Raw genomic sequence first — 17,593 nt, 5'->3', positions numbered from 1 at the left:
GCTGCCTCAGGAAGACACGAGGGACCATGGAGGGTCTGACCAGCCCACCAAGATGTTTTAAGAAATGCAGTAGCTTATGTATCCTTTTTCCTTTTTTTTCTCCTTTTTTTACTGGAATGGAAATCCCACCTGGCTTTGCTGTGAAACATCGCTCTCCTGTTCCTGCTCATTCAGACAGACTGCCCAAGTGGCTGCTTATTTAGCACCCACGGCATCTGCCACTTGGGGTTTGAGGCACAATTGGAGCCATGCTTCGGATCCAGCTGAACCTTTATGTGCAAGAGTGATTCCACCTGCCCATCACTGTCGTACTGCCTACATTTGCGGTGCACATGCTGTACTCTCTTAAGCGGGGAATTGTGTTTCTGTTCCTTTCTGCTGTCTGTGATCTAATGATTTACTGTTGTGCTAGAAGTGATTTCTCTGCATTTCCATGCCACGACTGTCCTCCCACACTTTATTTATTTATTTCACTGTTTGCTTTGGTCCTTTATCTCAGATTGCTTTTCTTTCCCTTAGGTGCATTCACAGTAATCAAGTTCCAGTTTTGAAGGATCTTGTAGCTGCTAATTACAGTCATTCATGATTTATATTTTGCAGCTTTTTTTTAAAAAAGCAGATAAGATTTATTTGGACCTTCAGCGTTTGAGAGCCTATGGACTACTGTTTTCCATGATGGTTCATGACACTAAAAACCTCTGCCCACCTTTGTCACCTCTTCTTTTATCTCTGTTTCTTTGTACAGTTTGATAGTTTATTTGAAATGATGCACTAAGAATCATGTAAAAAAGAATAACAATAAAGCTGAATCTGTTGGTAAAGAGAACTGGTCTGAAGTACAGTTCCACCATGCACTGGATTGGGCCCACTGGATTGGGCCCAGCACTGAATGGCTGAGCTGACACAGATCTCTGCCAGTGCCACATGGAAATCAGATTCCTATGGACAAACAGTGCTGGAAAATCACAATGCCTTTCCATGAGTGGGTACCAGCCCACCCATCCTCCTGGGTGCTGAAAGCACTGGCCTGCCTGTGCTCTGGATGGATGGCTCACCCATGGAGCAAGCATGGCCAGATGGGCTGCTTTGGGAACATGTTCAGGTAACATTTCCCTCTGCCTGGTGCATCCCACATCTGTCTGTCCACACGCAACCTAGAGGTTTATGGGAGGAGAAAGATACCAACATCTACGTTGGTGGTGGGGATGTCCTGGGAGCTGTTCCCAGAGGAGCCCAGGGCTACACTGAGTGTCATGGCTGTTTCTCTGAGGCATCATGTGCTTTGCTGTGTCAGGTACTGTGCAGACATCCCTTGCACTGAAGACCTCCAAGATGCTCCTACACCCATGAAGCATCTGGTGCCCAGACTCACACTGCGAAAGCCTGGGGGAAAGCCAAATCCTCACCAAAATCCCAGGTAATATGTTGTACCTCAGCCTGTCCTTTCTGGCTGTCCCCTCCAGCAGGCAGCGACATCTCCAGTGTGTTTGAAGATACCACAAAGAGCATCTCAGTTCTTCATGTTGAAGGTGCCAGGCTGCCATTCTCAGCTGGGAGTAAACTGCAGGGAAAAGCAGGATCTTGTGAACTTTCCTCTGGGCACCAGGAAAGGGTCTCAGAGCCATGAGACTCACCACACAATGGATGTGGAAAGGGGTGGCAGATGGTGTTAAACAGCCCTTGGCAAGACAGCTAGGGGAGTTAAACTTGCACTGATTGACAACCAGCAGTTCACCCTGATATGTAAGTACTGATTGGGGTGCATATGCATGTGGATATGTGCTGAGCAGCCAAATTGCCTTGTTTGACCAACCTGCTGCCTCAAATTGTGACAGGAAGAAGATGCTTTTTTTCTCCTTCTTTCCCTCCCTGGAGGTGAAGGACTCAGCCACGCACAAGAGGCTCAGCCACGCACAAGAGAGAAGAGCAGCATCTCAGAGGAAATAAGCAGCCACGTTTCTCTGCTCACTGAAGTACCCAAATGCCCCAGCCTGTGCCAGCCCCTCCAGCAGGCAGCTCTGGGGCTTGGACAGCAGTGCTGTCCCCTGGCAGTGCTGGTGCAGCCTGATCTTCCTTCCAGGCCCCTTCTCCTGAGCACAACCTGACACCAAATTCACTTTACAGGTACATTTTGGAGGCTTTTGAATCCCAAAGCCGGGATCTGATGCTCCTCTCCTGCTTGCATCACCCCATCTGTGTCAGCAGAGCAATTCCTTCCCCTCTGGGAAGGGTGGCAAAGGCATCATACATGTGGAATAGAGTTGGCAGGAGGCTGCCTCCACCTGTGAAAATTGCTGTAAAATGTTTACAGCCAAAACCTAGGAATACACATGGATGGAAACGAGGGGTCTAAAAATAAACCAGTCAGGGAAAAAGGAGAGAGATACAGGCTTCCTTCAGAGGCAATTGGAGAGAAAATTGAAGTAGTGTAAGTCCCTCCAAATATAGAACATAATTATGGGAATCAAGGGGCATGTTGATCAAGAAATCACTACAAGAAATCATGAGGCTGCCATGGCTTAAAGCTAGTGGTGTCTCAGCAGTTGCAAAGCATCAGAGATCCCTGTGAACCATGGAGCAGTAAAACATCCCTCTGCATGGAGCAGCGCTGGGCAAACCCACAGCTGTTTCCAAGGGGCCTGGAGAGCAGATTGTGATGGTGATGCCTGCTGTGGATCAGCTGCACTGAGTGCTGAGCACACCCCACAGCTCTGCACCCCAGCAGGAGGCCCAGGAGCTGCAGCCTTCTTGTAATGCAGATGCTGCTGTGCCAGCCCTAGGTAGACTTATAGAATGGTGTGGGTTGGAAGGGACCTTTAAAGCTCATCTAGTCCAACTCCCCCGTGGGGACATCTTCAGCTAGATCAGGCTGCTCAGAGCCCCGTCCTCTCTGGCCTTGCACACTGCCAGGAACAGGGCATCTCCCACTTCTCTTAGGCAACCTGTGCCAATGTTTCTACACCCTTATCGTAAAAAAACCATTTCTTCCACACACATCTAGTCTGAATCTAGTTTAAGACTATTACCCCCAGTCTTATTGCAACAGGCACTACTAAAAAGTCTGTTCCTGCTTTCTTATAAGCCCCCTTAAAGTACTGAAAGGCCATAATAAGGTCTCCCCGGAGCCTTCTCTTCTCCAGGCTCAACCAGCCCAGCTCTCTCAGCCTGGCTCCAGAGCAGACACAGGTCAAATGTCCACACCAGTTAGAAAAATACCAACCTCTGGATCTCTGCAGGCTAAAAGATGTTCGTGTGAGGAGAGACTGAGAGAGCTGGGACTCTGAGAGACTGAGAGAGTTCAGCCTGGAGAACAGGAGGCTCAGGGGGGCCTATCTATGTGTATAAATACCTAATGGGAGGCAATGAAGAAGGAGCTGGGCTCTTCTCATTAGTGTCCAGTGGCAGGACCAGAGGAAATGGGCACACAAATTAAAAAAACAGGAAATTCACTCTGAACACAAGAGGACACTTTTTTGCTTTGAGGGTTACCAAGCACTGGCAGAGGTTTCCCAAAGAAGTTGTGGTGTCACCATCCCTGAAGATTCTCAAAACCTGAGTAGACACAGTCCTGGGTGAGCTGGTTGAGAAGGGGAATTAGAGCAGATTGATCTCCAGAAGTCCCTTCCAACCTCAAGAGCATGTGTATGATACCAGCTACCCATTTGCTCCCCAAATTGCCTGACATCAATGCAGCCCACAGCTTGTTATTTCTTATTTTATTTATAGTATAAAAAATGTTCAAGTGTTAAACAGTCGAGAGTTCTGACATTCAGACAATCCAGAGCAAACTTTGACTATCATCTTATGACAAATTAGCAGAGTTTTCTATCTGACCTCATCATGGGTGAGGAATAGAGGGTTTAGTTACTTTATTGCTAAAAGTTAAATGAAATAATACACTGTCAGTTGTTGTATTATCTTCTCAGTCACAGCTTCACCATGCATCCAATCTACAGCATCTGAAATGCAAAGGACATGCAGAAGTAAAAATATAAAAAGAAAAAAGTCAGGCTACAATGTAAACAGGTTTGCTGCAGAGAACTGAGGAGAGAGGGGCACTTCCACAGGGATGCTCTGCTGCCTGGACACGCAGGACTGTCTCTTTGCGCCACAGAGCCGGTGGCCAGAGCTGCTTCAAGCTTGGAAACACGACGTCCATCACCGGTGGCAAGATGTGACGGTAACAACTGTCTTTACAGCACACGGCACAGAGGAATCCACTTGCTGGGCTGCCCCATGTGTGGCCCATCTAGCCAGCACAGGGCTCCAGCCAAACCCCGGGCAGCACGGCTGGCAGCAAGCTGGCATGGCAACCAGGGCGAGCCTTGGCTGTGCTGCACCGTGGGGCCACTTCCACGTATCCTCCCAGAACCACCTGAGCCATGGCGTGTGGGACACCACAGCCCCGGCAGCCCTATGGCAACACCGCGCTGCAGCTACTCCGCTCCATGAAGGGGATGCTGCGGTCGGCACGGCACCGGTACAGCACCACAGCTCTGTTGGGACCACCACACCGTGCCGTCTGCCTGCCAGGGCAGTGAACTGGGCTCAGCCTTACATGATGGGGCATTATCTCACCATGTTCACATGGGCATCTGCCTTGTCTGACTACAAACCTGTGCCAACCCAACTTGAGACATACAGGTGAAATGGTCAAAGGTTGAGAGATATCCTGTAAGGGCTGCTGCTGCTGCATGACTGTGTTTTCTTTTCCTACCTGTGTGGCAAAAGAAGCATCACTTCTCCACTGCAGTATGGTGCTGTTGGCTCTCTTTATCTCCTGATTTAAGTGAAAATATAAGTATTTTCCAGGGCAAGACAGATCCCCATTAGACATGACAATGGCAATGCTCCCACTCACATCCTTGATGTGTGTTTAAAAAATACCTTAAAGAATAAGATCATTAATAGCAGGGTATGGGGCAAAGTGGCAAGGCTGTTTTCTTCCAAGGGAAGAGCACCCTTGTGACAGGTTGTCTCCCAAACAAAAATCTATGATCTTAAAAAATGCTACTGAAACAGAATCCTAGGCATAAATCCCAGCACTAGCATACAGCAAAAGGCACCACGATAGTTTTGTTTTTCTATTTTTAAGTAGTCAAAAATTGGCCCACTTTTTTTTTAACTTTATTGTTTTCTTTTTTTTTTTTTTAACTTTTTTTTTTTTCTCGGAAGCTGTAAATCAAGACATTACATATAAATAGAGATTCCTTATAAAAAAGTCATTGTCGTTAGCTATTATAAGACAACTTTGCTAAAATGAAAATAAAACATTTTATTTGTTATAATTTTTCCCCCTTCTTTTATATAAAATAAAAATATTTATCTTTGTTTTGTCTCATCTCCCCTCCTCGGCCTCCTCCGTACAGCTCACATCTGCGGGCGCGCAAGTCTGGGAGGTGCCTAGAGAGGATCCGGGTCAGGTTTGGGCGTCGTGTGCGCCAGGCTGCTGCGCCCGCTCTCCCCGGGCGCGCTGTGCCTGCTGCAGGAGTAGTGAGTCCGGCTGTCTCCCGGCCGGTGCAGCGGCGGCGACCCTGTGTGCACCACCTCATTGTTCTGAGTGCTTAGGAACGGCGTGCTCTCGGCCACCAGCTCCTCGTCAGACTCACTGTAAGAGGCGCTGCTCAAGGAAAAGGAGTCCCGGACAGCTCTGGCTCTGTGAGGGATGTGCCCGTTCAGTTTGGATTTTTTCCACCGCCTGTTGCTGCTGGCTCTGCTCTAGCGCTGTGACATACTCCTGCGTCGTCTCGTACTCGTCGTCCTCCGTGATGCGGAAGGGGCTGGAGGGCAGGCTCCCCATGCTGTCGTTTAGGTAGGTCTTCCTTTGGTAGTAGCTGTCGTACCGCTGCGTGTCCTGGAAGGGGAGCTGGTACCGCCGCAGCAAGGGCTGCTGCTCCTCCACGCGGAAGCTGATGGGGGCCGCCGGCGGCAGGGACACAGCGTGTGCCGAGTTGGGGGACGTGATCTCGAAGGTGGGCACCTGTGCGGCCATTGAGTAGTGGAAGTCGACAGGTGACAGGCGTGCTGGTGTGGTCAGCGCTGACACGTACCTGAGAGAAGTAACACAACCGTTTAGACACCAAACGACCCCCAAAGCCTCCAGCTGAGCCCGTGCTCTGCTGAACACCCATGTGGGCTCCAGTGCACATGGCCCTGGAGCTCAGCATCTCCTGCAGAACCAGACAGAGACACTTTGCACTGCTGTGCTGAGGGAGGATGAGCTGCTGGCTTCAGTGGGTGCTTGGGCACCATGAACTGTGCAACCCAGGACTGCCTCTCCTGATTTGGTGTGCAATTCCCACCCTGCATCACTGAAAACCTTGTACCATCTCCCAGCAGGCTTCCCTGCTTCTCATCACCTGCCTGCTTTCTGTTCCCCCTGGAGCTGGAGGCTTGCATCTGAGGAAGAGCCCGAAAATTCCCTCCCCCTGTTCAGGCCACAGATGGGGAAAGCCTGGGCATTGTTTCCTCTGGCTTAGCAAAAGCTCTATGTCTCTAAAAGACATCTACTGCTTTCATCTACTCTAGTGATAACATCAATGTGGCAACCCAGGTCTGGTCCAGCCCCTCTCCAAACAGCCCTTCCTTCAGCATCACCTCTTTCTAAGCAGCACATTTCATTTCCTCTCTATAGTGCCAGTGGGTGTCTCTGCTGATTTCAGGCTGCCCAGGTTCCCTGGCTCATCCCGTGCCTTTTTCCCATGTGTCCTGTGAAGTACAAGACATCTGTATAAGCTGGTTCAGCCCAGCTGAATGGACTAGGGAGAGGAATGACAGAGAATGAGGTGCTGCCTTTCTCGTCTGCCCCATGGACAAGTCCCACTGCCTGGAAGTGTCCATGTGGCCACCCAGGGCTGCCCATGGCTACCCACAAGGGGCTGGAGCAAGGGTGGAGTTGCACTTCTGCACCATAAGGAACCAGAACCTGGAAGAGGATGATGGTTGCTGCCTCTCACTGGCTGATGGTGTCTCAGCTCTGCAGTTGCAATCACCAGAAGGCTGGGTCATACAGAGCCCTGTCCCAAGGCTGTGCCCTCATTTGGTACCCCTGCTCATCAGGCCATCCAGAACTACACTGAGGATGTGAATCTCTGCCCCATATAGCTGAGGGCCAGACCCTGCTTGAGCTGGCAGCCCAACAAGCTGCTCTCAGCCAGGTTTTCTTCACCACTTGCTGACTGCAGCCAGGTATTTTCTGCTCCTGCCACCCCTGTGCTCCAAACCTACTTTGTCACCATGTGGGCAGGGTGCAGCGCTTGCTGCTCCCCTAACGCAGTGGCCTCCTGGGGTAGTGGCTTCATCTGGTAGGACCAGAGCCGGAGTTTCTCCAGTGCTGCCACTGCTGGGCAGCCATTTTTGCGTGTGGCACAGAGGCACGGCTTTCCTCTGGCATGCCAGAGCAGCACCAAGCAGTGGGGTCTGACCTCTCGCTGTGTGGTGAGTCCCGCAGAGAATCCACCGAGTCACGATACTGTGTCATGGGCCTCCGTGAGTCCTCGATGCAGAAGGTGGCCCCGCGGCGAGCCCGTGCCTCCACACACGCAGGGCTGTTGCATTTACTGGTTCCCACTGAGGACAGCATTATCCCAGACTGGGAATCTGAAGTCAGACTCTCTGTCCGCTCCAAGCTCCAGGTGTGGCTTTCATGTCTGTGGACCAAACCCAAAATGGACAGTGAGCAAGGATCCCCACCGAGGTCTTCTCCAAAAAGCTGCATGCAGGTACAGCTCACACTCTGCTCTGCACTGGCATTCCCTTTATCTCTCTCACTAGGATACATTTGGACAGGGCTGCCCAGCTTCCCAACCCTGTCTTTGAGTTGCCTTTGCTACTTCTTGGAGATACGATTAGAGGGTAAAGGTAAACCAGTGCATTCTAGGTATTTATCACACCACCTCCTGACAGCTGGTGATAAGATGGGGCAGCCTCTGGATGGAGACCACGGCAATTTTGCTCTGTGCTTGCGAAGTGTTCTGGGTGTGGAGCAATGCACTGGCCGTGCCAAGGCAAGTCTGCAAAGGATCTTCAGACATGCCATCTGCATTGCCAAGTGACAGCCCCTTCAGAAATGCTACCAGAAAGGAGCCAGAAAAAAAAAAACAAAAACCCCGCTCAAAATTGCTTCTCTATCAGCAGAGAAAATCATACCAAAGGTAGGTCTGGATGTTCAGTTTCTACTGGTTTATAAAAGATTTTGGCAGCAAAACTGGTTTATAAAAGATTTGGCAGCAAGGTGCTAGACAAAAGCTGTGATACATTGGGTAGACCTTGCTGAGCACTTGAAGCTCTTCCTGCCTTAGTCTTGATAAAAAGAAGACATCCCACAAGGGCTCTCTGGGGATACAAGGGGCCATATGCACACCGGTCCGCCTGCACTATGGCCAGAGGCTGACCCTGCTCCATAGCAGAAATATGTTGCCTGTTACAGCAAAAGCTCTGAACTCCCAAACTGCAGCAGATGGAGCTGTGCCGGCAGAGGATCTGGGGTGGGGGTTGCAGGGGACAGCAGCTCTCATTAAGACTTCCCAAGAACTTGTTAATTATTGATGGCTCCAGGCACATGCTTGGCTGCAACCACCACATCATTTATAACTTCAAACGGCATCCTCATTAGAGGCGCGCATAGAGTAAAATGGAGCCTGATTATGCCAGTATTTTGCCTCTGGCATGACTTCAAGAAACACCTGCTTGCTGCACTTGACTCAGGAAGATTAAGTGGCAGGTAGCCAGGACCAGAGGCTATTCGAGGTAGGTGCCTCCCCACAGTTGTGGTGGGTTAATGCTGCCCCCCAGATACAATCTTCGCATCTTCAGGAGGTTCCCAGAGGTGGCCCGGGGTCCCAGGGCTTTGAAGTGAGCACAGGAAGCCAGCAAGGTGCAGCTCTGCAGGCACAGGAGCCTCTGTGCAACTGGCTCAAGCTCACACACACCTAGCCAGGGTTGGGCTGCAGCACACAAATTGAAAAATCCCGGAAAACACACCAGGAATAAGATTTCTCTGGACAAAGGCAGATGTTTCCAGCCCGCTAAGTCATTCTTGGCTCTCTCTCTACTTGCTGGAGGTCTAGCCAGAGCATTCTGGGGAGGATTCACCTGAAAACCTAAGTTCAATATCTGAAATTGATCTGACACGTTGTACCCTGAGAGTACTTGCTCATCCCTGATGAATGCCTGAACCCTGAAGAAACCTGCTGGGAGCTATCTTTGAGCTTCAGCTGAAAGGATTCATTGCTTCCTGGAAAACAGAGACAAACACATTGAGCTAAAGAAGTAAACAAGCCAGGACACGTTTTGCTTTATAAAAAGTCAATGCAATGTGTTCTATACATCGTTGACACCACTGCACCTCCAGTTACTTGTCAAAGGCAAGTGCTCTCTTACGGAAACATTGTCACTTACCGGACAGGAGTTATGTAAGAAGAAGAACCTGAACATCCAAACTCAAACCAGCACAGGACTTTCTCTAGGGCAATCTCTAGGATGCAATTCTAATGCAACTTTCTGGACTGTGATAAATTGCACAGGAGTAGGGTTTTTTTCTGGTGAATAACTGTGGCTCCCAACTCAGATCCTAACTTGGAGGAACTGCTCAAAACATTTTGTGATAGTTTGTGTACTTTGCCTTCCACAAGGCAAATACATTCTAAATATATCAAGCATGAAACAACCTGTGTGAGCTTAATGAATTATTGCAGGTATACATTGAGGTTGCAAATCCAACTTGCAAAACCTTTCCCAGATGCAGCTTCCCATTTATGTCTGTGCAAAGTGTGAAAGCACAACTTCATTTCCTCCTGCTTCACAGCTATGTCAGTGCTGCAGGTTCCTGATGGCACGTCACTGCAGGTCAAGGATCACACCTTTCCACACCTCATCACACCTTTCCACACCTCTCACTAACTAGCTGTGCCAGCAAAGACCGGCAGTGTCACCATGGCCTGTATGCCAGCGTAGCACCAAAAAGCAACTGAAAATAAGAAACGGAGGTCAAAGAAAAACCTTTTGCTGGCTATGAATCTCATAGCACCCTAAGGCAAACAGGAGGAGAAAGTTCAGGGGAAAATGGTATACATCACCTCTGGCTGGACGTTGGAGTGGCTGTGGAGCAGTGATGAGATGGGGAGCAGGAGTGACTTCCTGAAAAGGTTGTCTCTGTTTCCCTTCGGATCACATGCTCAGTGGCAGAAACATTCTTGGAGATATACTGTAAAAGATGAAGAATCACACAGATCAGCTCGGCAATACTGCCACAGACAAATTTGACTGGCTTAATTATTTCTGGTGAAATCAGATGGGGACTGAGTGAAGCCAATAGCTCTGCGCCCCATGGAAAGAGTCAAGGAGGCTGGAGGCTCTTCTCTGCCCCTGCACTTTGCACAGAGTGTCATGTGGACTGCAGAAGGGTAAGAAGAGCCAAGGGGCTCTCCAGAGGGCTGTGGTACCACGTGTAGCTATTGAGCAGAAATACATCTCTGCTCACAGAGGTTATGCACCTGACAGAGTACCAACAAAAAGACAACCACGTGAGATCAGTGAGACATACGAGTCCTACAGAAATGCCAGATGTCAGCCAAATATTTATGCTGAGATATTCCTTCATCTAACAACAAGCACTGCTTTTCACAGGTACACTGAGATCTCCGGGGGAGTCAGTACTTCGGGGGCAGAGGGATGTGGTTCCTAGGAATTCCCTTTTCCTTCATGGCTGGGATTCAACCAAGCTAAATTTTAACATCCAAAGGGTGACCCAGCAAAGCTTGTAACTGAGTCACTGTACTAATTTTGATCATAGAATCACAGAATGACAGCATGGTTTGGATTGAAGGGATCTTAAAACTCATCCAGTTCCAACCCCTTGCCATGGGCAGAGACACCTTCTACTAGAGCAGGTTGCTCCAAGCCCCTGTGTCCAACCTGGCCTTGAACACGGACAGGGATGGGGCAGCCACAGCTTCTCTGGGCACCCTGTGCCAGCGCCTCAGCACCCTCACAGGGAAGAGCTTCTGCCCAAGAGCTCATCTCAATCTCCCCTCTGGCAGGTTAAAGCCATTCCCCTCGCCCTGTCCCTACAGGCCCTTGTCCAAAGCCCCTCTCCAGGTCTCCTGCAGCCCCTTTAGGCACCGGAGCTGCTCTAAGGTGTCCCCTTCAGGAGCCTTCTCTTCTCCAGCTGACCCAGCCCAGCTCTCTCAGCCTGGCTCCAGAGCAGAGCTGCTCCAGCCCTCGCAGCAGCTCCGTGGCCTCCTCTGGCCTCGCTCCAGCAGCTCCACGTCCCTGTTGTGCTGTTCCCCAGAGCTGGATCAGGGCTGCAGGGGGGTCTCCCCAGAGCGCAGCAGAGGGACAGGATCCCCCACCTCAACCTGCTGCTCACGCTCTGGGAGTGCAGCCGCGATAGCTCAATAAACAGGCACCGTCAGGAGCCTCTCTCTCAAAAAAAACAGGATCACACTTGATTCATCAAAATAAGTCTGTTTCAAGTGCCCTATTTTCATCCTGTGCTTCAAAGTAAAATCACTTTTCACTTCAGATGTCATTTTTGGAAATGTTTCTATGCAGAATCTCATCTTTATGTTCAAAATTGTTAGCGTTTCGCTCCTCACACACCTGCACACAGGTGTGTAAGCACACACATCCATGTCAAATCGCTGGCAGAAAACAGGTACTCAGTAACAAGCAGGGAGATGGAGACAAAAGGTCTTACATCAGCCATTTGGATTTCCTCGGGATCCAAACGAGGATGGCTTGGCCCGTTCGCAAGGCTCCTGTTCTGATGGGCAGGGCACATGTTCTGACGTAAATGATTATGCATTTGTTTTCTTTGTTTCCTTTAAAACAGAAAGGAAAAAAATCTATAAGGAAGGCTTAAGGGGCTCTCTGCCCCTAGAGACACCTGGGGGATGCAGATGATAGAGAAGGCAAGTATCAGACACACTTGTTTCAATGGTGTATGTGAAAGCTGCAAAAAGGAAGAAACAAAGCATTCAACATTTGCCACCTTCTGCTGCTGCTTCTGGAAAAGGTGATTATTTCTTATCATGGGCAACTTGGGAACTGGGTCCAAGGTGCCCTCTTGCAAGACAAGGCTCTGCACAATGCAATGGAGCCAGGGGCACTATGGTGCTAGGAGCAGAGGAGAAAAGCAGGGAGAAGGAGTAGATGGTCCTGGCTTGGCCTTGGTGGCCAGGCACTCAACCTGTACTGTATTAAGCACAAAGTAGCAAAGCCTATTTTTCAGGGCATCCACTCTGCAAGACCCTCCATGTCCCAGAAGCACCCTGAACTGAAGTGAGGTGCAGGCAAACTAGGGAAAAACATGCTGTCCAGGCAGGGAAAGCTGGCCATAAAAGAGGTCCCCAAGCATCTTGTTCCATTAAGATAACACTGAATATCCCTGAAATGCACATAGCTGAGCCCACAGCTCCTGCACAACAGCTCAGTGTGCTTCTACTGTCAGGAGATGAGCTGCTGCCTTGAGGGCCAGCTTTTCCCAATAACAGAGTGTCACCTGGCTGGGTGAAATGATGCTGATTCAGGGGACAAATGGTCCCAGGACAACATCATGCTCAGGCACAGCCTGGTAGGTGGCTTCACTGTTCTCCTTCATGGGACCTTCCTGGGAACACCACAGCACAGCGCCTCCTTAAAGTAGCATTTGGGTGAAGAGCATGAAAGCACAAAGCATGAACACAGCCACTCCGTAACCTCTGGCCAGTGTTGTCTGTTAACGACCCATACTCACTTGGTTTTACAATAAGCTACCACACAGACGATGCCCACCACAAGCAAGGCAACACAGATTCCCGTGATGGTTAAAACTCTCTTCTGGTAAAGCTCTTCTGCTTCTGCAAATGGAGAGAAGAAATCACAATGATATATGGGCTCCAGCACCAGGGATGCGCCCGGCTGCACAGGAACCAGCACTGCGTATGGGTGAGATGGAGAACAGGGCTCGGTCAGACCTCCTGCCAATCCACTGCCCATCTCCAATAGCTGCCCCAACCTTGCTCATCCCTCAGGAGACCTTCACTCCTTTTGCTTCTCTGCTCCTTTGTCTTCCCTCAGCCAGCAGCTCACCCTTTCTGTGCTCAGACATGCTGCTAGCTTTCTTTTCCCATGGCATAACTCAGTGACTAACCTCAAACAGCCCCACCACTCTCCTCTCCGTTCCTGCAAATCCCCCTTCTCAGTAACTCAGTAGCCTACAAAGAAGTCCCTGAGCATCCCCCACTCACCACATACACCCATGCTCTGTGATGCTCTCTCTCATCACAGGCTCTCTGCTCTGACTTAGAATGCCTTTTCCTTGCAGTGGCTGCATGCCCTGGAGCTCTGCAGTGTGCTAGAGACCACCAAGCAATAGGCTCCAAAACATGTAGGTGCTGAAGAAGACATCCTAAAACAGTCCAAAAGCAGAATGAGAATGGAAAAGTGATAGTATGTAAGACAAAGAAAAGGGAGTGGAGTAATTAAAATACAGTAACTGGTTACAGTTATGGATCTTTAATGAAACCCTAGGCAGTGATTAATTCCATTGCACCAGATAATTGAGATGAACATACAGAATTCAAGCAGCACACTGCTGCTTCTCTCTAATACCACCATTTGTCACGGACTGCCTTTCAAACCAGGAAAGTCAGTCACTTGCATCAAAACCCAGACAGACCATGCTGAAGTGAGGTAATTGTTCACATTAATCAAGGCTCCAAGGGAACGCTCGGATGTCTCTTGCTGTGTAACTACACCTAGACAGCAATCGCTTGGCAAGGGCACCTTTTCCTCTGTGGCTACACCAGAACAGATGCAACATCCAGCAATCTCTACTGAGATCAGCAGAAGCAATTTGGTTCTGCAGCTGGAGGACTGAGAGAAGGATTCAGTGCCATAAGCATTTTAGTTCGACATCTATGAATGATATCCTGGTGCCTCCATAATATGTGTTAATGTTAAAGTTAATGGGATTTGTGCCTTCTTTAATATTCACTGAAATATTTTTTCATATAGATTAGGCAATAAAACTCATGCCATGGTTGCTGTGCTGACCATGCCACACTAAATAACTTTGAATGGACTATATGATAGCCCCAAACAATGAAATACAAAACCAGAAGAGAAACAGGGCTGGTGTCAGAAACTGCTGGGACTGGACTTTAACAAAAAAGCACAGGGCAAGCAGTGAAACATTCCAGATAACTGGATATTCAGACCAATTTCAGCTTGCTGTTTTAGGAAGGAAAAAGCATTTTTTTGGAAGAAAAAAAAAGAAAAAAAGGGTGCTAGGAAAAATGTTTATCTCTTTCTAACTCTCAAAACAGGAATGAAGAATGATTTGCTGAACAAGGGCTGAGAATAACAGCCCTGGCGTGGAGATGTAAAACATGATCAGCAGAGCTTTCTTTGTGCCTGTGCTGCAAATCACAGTATAAAGCAACACACTTCCATCTGTTTTGTTTGTTCATTGGCTTCTGGCTTCATGAGGTGCTCAGGGTGCTGGTGGAGTCTCCAGGAAGGCAATGTCCCACCATTAGCTACAGGCAACTGAGACTCTCCCAGACTCATGGTGCTGTGGACCAACAGGTCATGTGTCTCATTCAAGCTGAAAGTTACTGCACTGTTAGCTTCACCAGTCAGCTGCACCTCCTCAGAGCCAGAGCCTCTACAGCCTGGAACCTGCTCATAGAGGAGCATTTAGGTGCTGGCTGACCTTATACTCCTTGTGCATTACTACAAGGAATCATGTGGAGCCGGCATGGGGAAAAAACTCACTCTGAGGCAAGACACTTCCTTCAGCAACATGTTCCCATTGCACAGATGCCCTATTCTGGGCATCTGCAACCACGGCAGACAAGTTTTCTCACTCTTGCACACCTCTGGGACCTGGATTCCAGCTCTTTCCTTTAGCCAGGAGTTTCAGAGATTTTATCTGAATCAGGAAGACCAGCCAGGGTCATGTCTTGGTTACAGATGGCACCAGTCAAGAATTTTGCTACTACCGAGCTAAAACTACTTTTACAAAAAAATAAAGCCTGAGCAGGGCAGTTTTCACCATGGACTCATCCATCAAGCCAATTTTTCCAAAGGTCCTTCACCAGCTATGTTTTTTGCTACAAAGATTTTTGTTCCAAGCATAAATCGTTCCCTTTGAATGACAGAGGAGGGAGGAAAAGCAAAAAGCAAAGCTATTAGCTAAATAACACAATCTTTTGCCCGAGGCTCAAACCCCAGCCGCTGTTCTGATGATCATGTCATCTGGCTCTGGCATGTCTGACTGTTCCAAACCTTCACCTCAATTGCACGGGGAATGTTTCAGTTCATCAGAACTGCAGATTTAGCCTCTCTGCCTTAAGCTGACAGCTCTGCTATGTGAAGCAGTGATGTGTGAGGCTGTGCTGCAAAGCTACAAGTTAAATGACCTGCTTATAGTAATTTAGCTTGGTTCCTCACATCTCATTAAAGCTGATACTCCATAACACAGTATCTTCATGTTGCACAAAACCATCTCAACAAAGACAGAAAGAAAATAAGAGAATGCACACTACAATTCTGTGTTTGAGAAGGTAAGGTCCTGGAGCAGAACTTGTTCACTTGTGTCTCTATGCTCTACAAACACCACACCTTCAGCAGCAGCATCGTCACTCTAAGCAGTAAACACTATGAACAAACCATGTGGTGCCACTTAATGCCAACAGAATCACAGTCCAGCCATGGGTGTCACAGCAACACATGAGAGTGACAGACGAATGACAGAGAAGAGACAACTGCAGGCTGGGAACAGGATGTGCGTGGTTCTGTGATGACACTGAGAATGGATGAGGGAAAGGACAAGAGGTCAACAAAAAAGGGATGTCAAAAATCCTGAATTTTGAAGTTAATTTCAGTGTATTAGCATTAGCAGCACCACTTTCTCTGAAACACCTGACCACAAAATGAATGTTTTCTGCAGCAGGGAAGAGATGCTGGGGGATAGAAACCCATCCTGGTGGATATACCCCATCCTGGTGGATCAGGCATGCAAGAACCAGAAGAGACAAGTTTCTCCAGCTTCAGCTAGTGCATGTCCCTCCACCTTGGGGCTCTTCGATGACAATGTACGATCCAGAAATGACAGATTGGTGTCCTCATAGCTCTAGTATATGGAATTTTAGTGTCTTCATGTGAAGATTCACATGTTCAGTAATTCAGTGTTTTTAAGTTAAGTGATAAAGATAAATCTCTCTGCTCTCATCTGACCAGCCTCTCTGTGGTTGGCTTGTACACTCAAGGGAAACCTACCCCCAATAATCTGATTTCCCAGGTGCTTACTCAAGAGGTTCTTGATGTATTTCTAAAAGCAGACTGAGGAGAATGGAAGGAAAATAATATGATTATGAGCAATTGGGCAGGAGCAGGTAATTGTCCAAAGGGGATATTTTTAAAGGCCTTTAAGTTACTGCAACGTTTTTCCAAACTTCAGCTTGCCACTGTAATACTCAGAATGACACCCTCCACTCTCATGGGAGACTACTGACCTCTCTGGGATCACTGTTTTCTGTACTAACTCATCTCATGCCATCTTACTTGGAACAATTTTCTCCTGATCAAGAACCAGAAGAAGCCACTAACCTTTGGGAGGAGGAACAGCAAAACTCATTCTGACCCTTACAGAATCCAGTGGAGGTTAGTGCATCCAGGGTGGCAATTTCTATGAAAGCCCTAAAATTGGCTTCCTATTGCTGGAATGCCTGCCTGTTCCCAAGTGGTGCCTTCTGGCAGCCTTTGGGATGGTCACAAACTCCAGCTTTTCAGTTAAATACACAAAAGCATGTTGAATGAGGAAATGTATGGCTGCTGCTTGAAACAAAGAAAAGAGTGCTGCTAAAGATACACATGTATTTTTATAGGTTTACATTTAGATTTTGTGTTTGGTTTTGGTTGTTTTGTTGTTTTTTTTCAAGCCAAACATCTATCTTGGTGCCAGGGAAGAGAACAGAACAGCTGATTTTTTAATCATCCCATTAAAGCCATAAATATAATGTGGGCAGCTTTTAATGGCTTCTGATTAATAAATGAATGGTTGTTCCATACCCTTTAATTCAAATCCAAGATGCTCTGCCAATGCAGAAAGAAGACAAGGAAGAGAAAGAGAAAAAGAAAAACAGGTCTGTCAGAGAACTCTAATATACAAACACACACACTGTGCAGTTACAGCAGGTTAGCTTTTCTGTAGGCTCAGCAGCAGTTACACAAAAGACAGTGTATGCTTCAGAGCATTTCAAATTCCCACCAGAGCTTGTATCTTATGTAAAGGAAGACCCAAACAAATTGCAGTGAAAGTTAATTATGAATTCTCTTAGTTAATTATGAATTCTTCTGAGATGAGCCATGTTTGTTAGTACCTGATATGGAATTCACAGTTTAAGCAGGGATAAAAAAAAAAGAAAGAAAAAAAAAGATACACTTGTTCTGAAACAACTCCTGACAGGTCAAAACACATAGCGACTGCATGAACCTGGTAAAAACCATTCATTCACTTTCTACAGGCAAAATAAACCCTGCGTGGTTTCACATGCCCATCTCTGCCTGGGACCTGTGCACCAAAGCAGGGCGCTGGGCAGACTGA

General features: G+C 48.1%; 1 protein-coding gene across 1 annotated transcript in view; it reads right to left on the bottom strand.

The window, feature by feature from the left end:
* Window positions 1-5,423: 5,423 nt before the first annotated feature.
* The window catches only part of NRG2 (neuregulin 2), a gene marked incomplete at its 5' end in the record, with an annotated part of 57,227 nt that continues 45,057 nt past the window's right edge, over window positions 5,424-17,593 (bottom strand). The window contains 6 exons of the mRNA XM_010020507.1: window positions 5,424-6,050; window positions 7,425-7,649; window positions 10,077-10,204; window positions 11,699-11,822; window positions 12,737-12,839; window positions 17,059-17,082. Coding sequence (XP_010018809.1) covers window positions 5,606-6,050; window positions 7,425-7,649; window positions 10,077-10,204; window positions 11,699-11,822; window positions 12,737-12,839; window positions 17,059-17,082 — 1,049 coding nt within the window. The remainder of the gene's footprint in view (window positions 6,051-7,424; window positions 7,650-10,076; window positions 10,205-11,698; window positions 11,823-12,736; window positions 12,840-17,058; window positions 17,083-17,593) is intronic.

The sequence above is a fragment of the Nestor notabilis genome, unplaced genomic scaffold (genome assembly GCF_000696875.1).
Source record: "Nestor notabilis isolate BGI_N333 unplaced genomic scaffold, ASM69687v1 scaffold13698, whole genome shotgun sequence".
Lineage (NCBI taxonomy): Eukaryota > Metazoa > Chordata > Aves > Psittaciformes > Psittacidae > Nestor > Nestor notabilis.
Note: the sequence above shows the minus strand (reverse complement) of the source record. Positions and strands in the feature narration are given on the sequence as shown.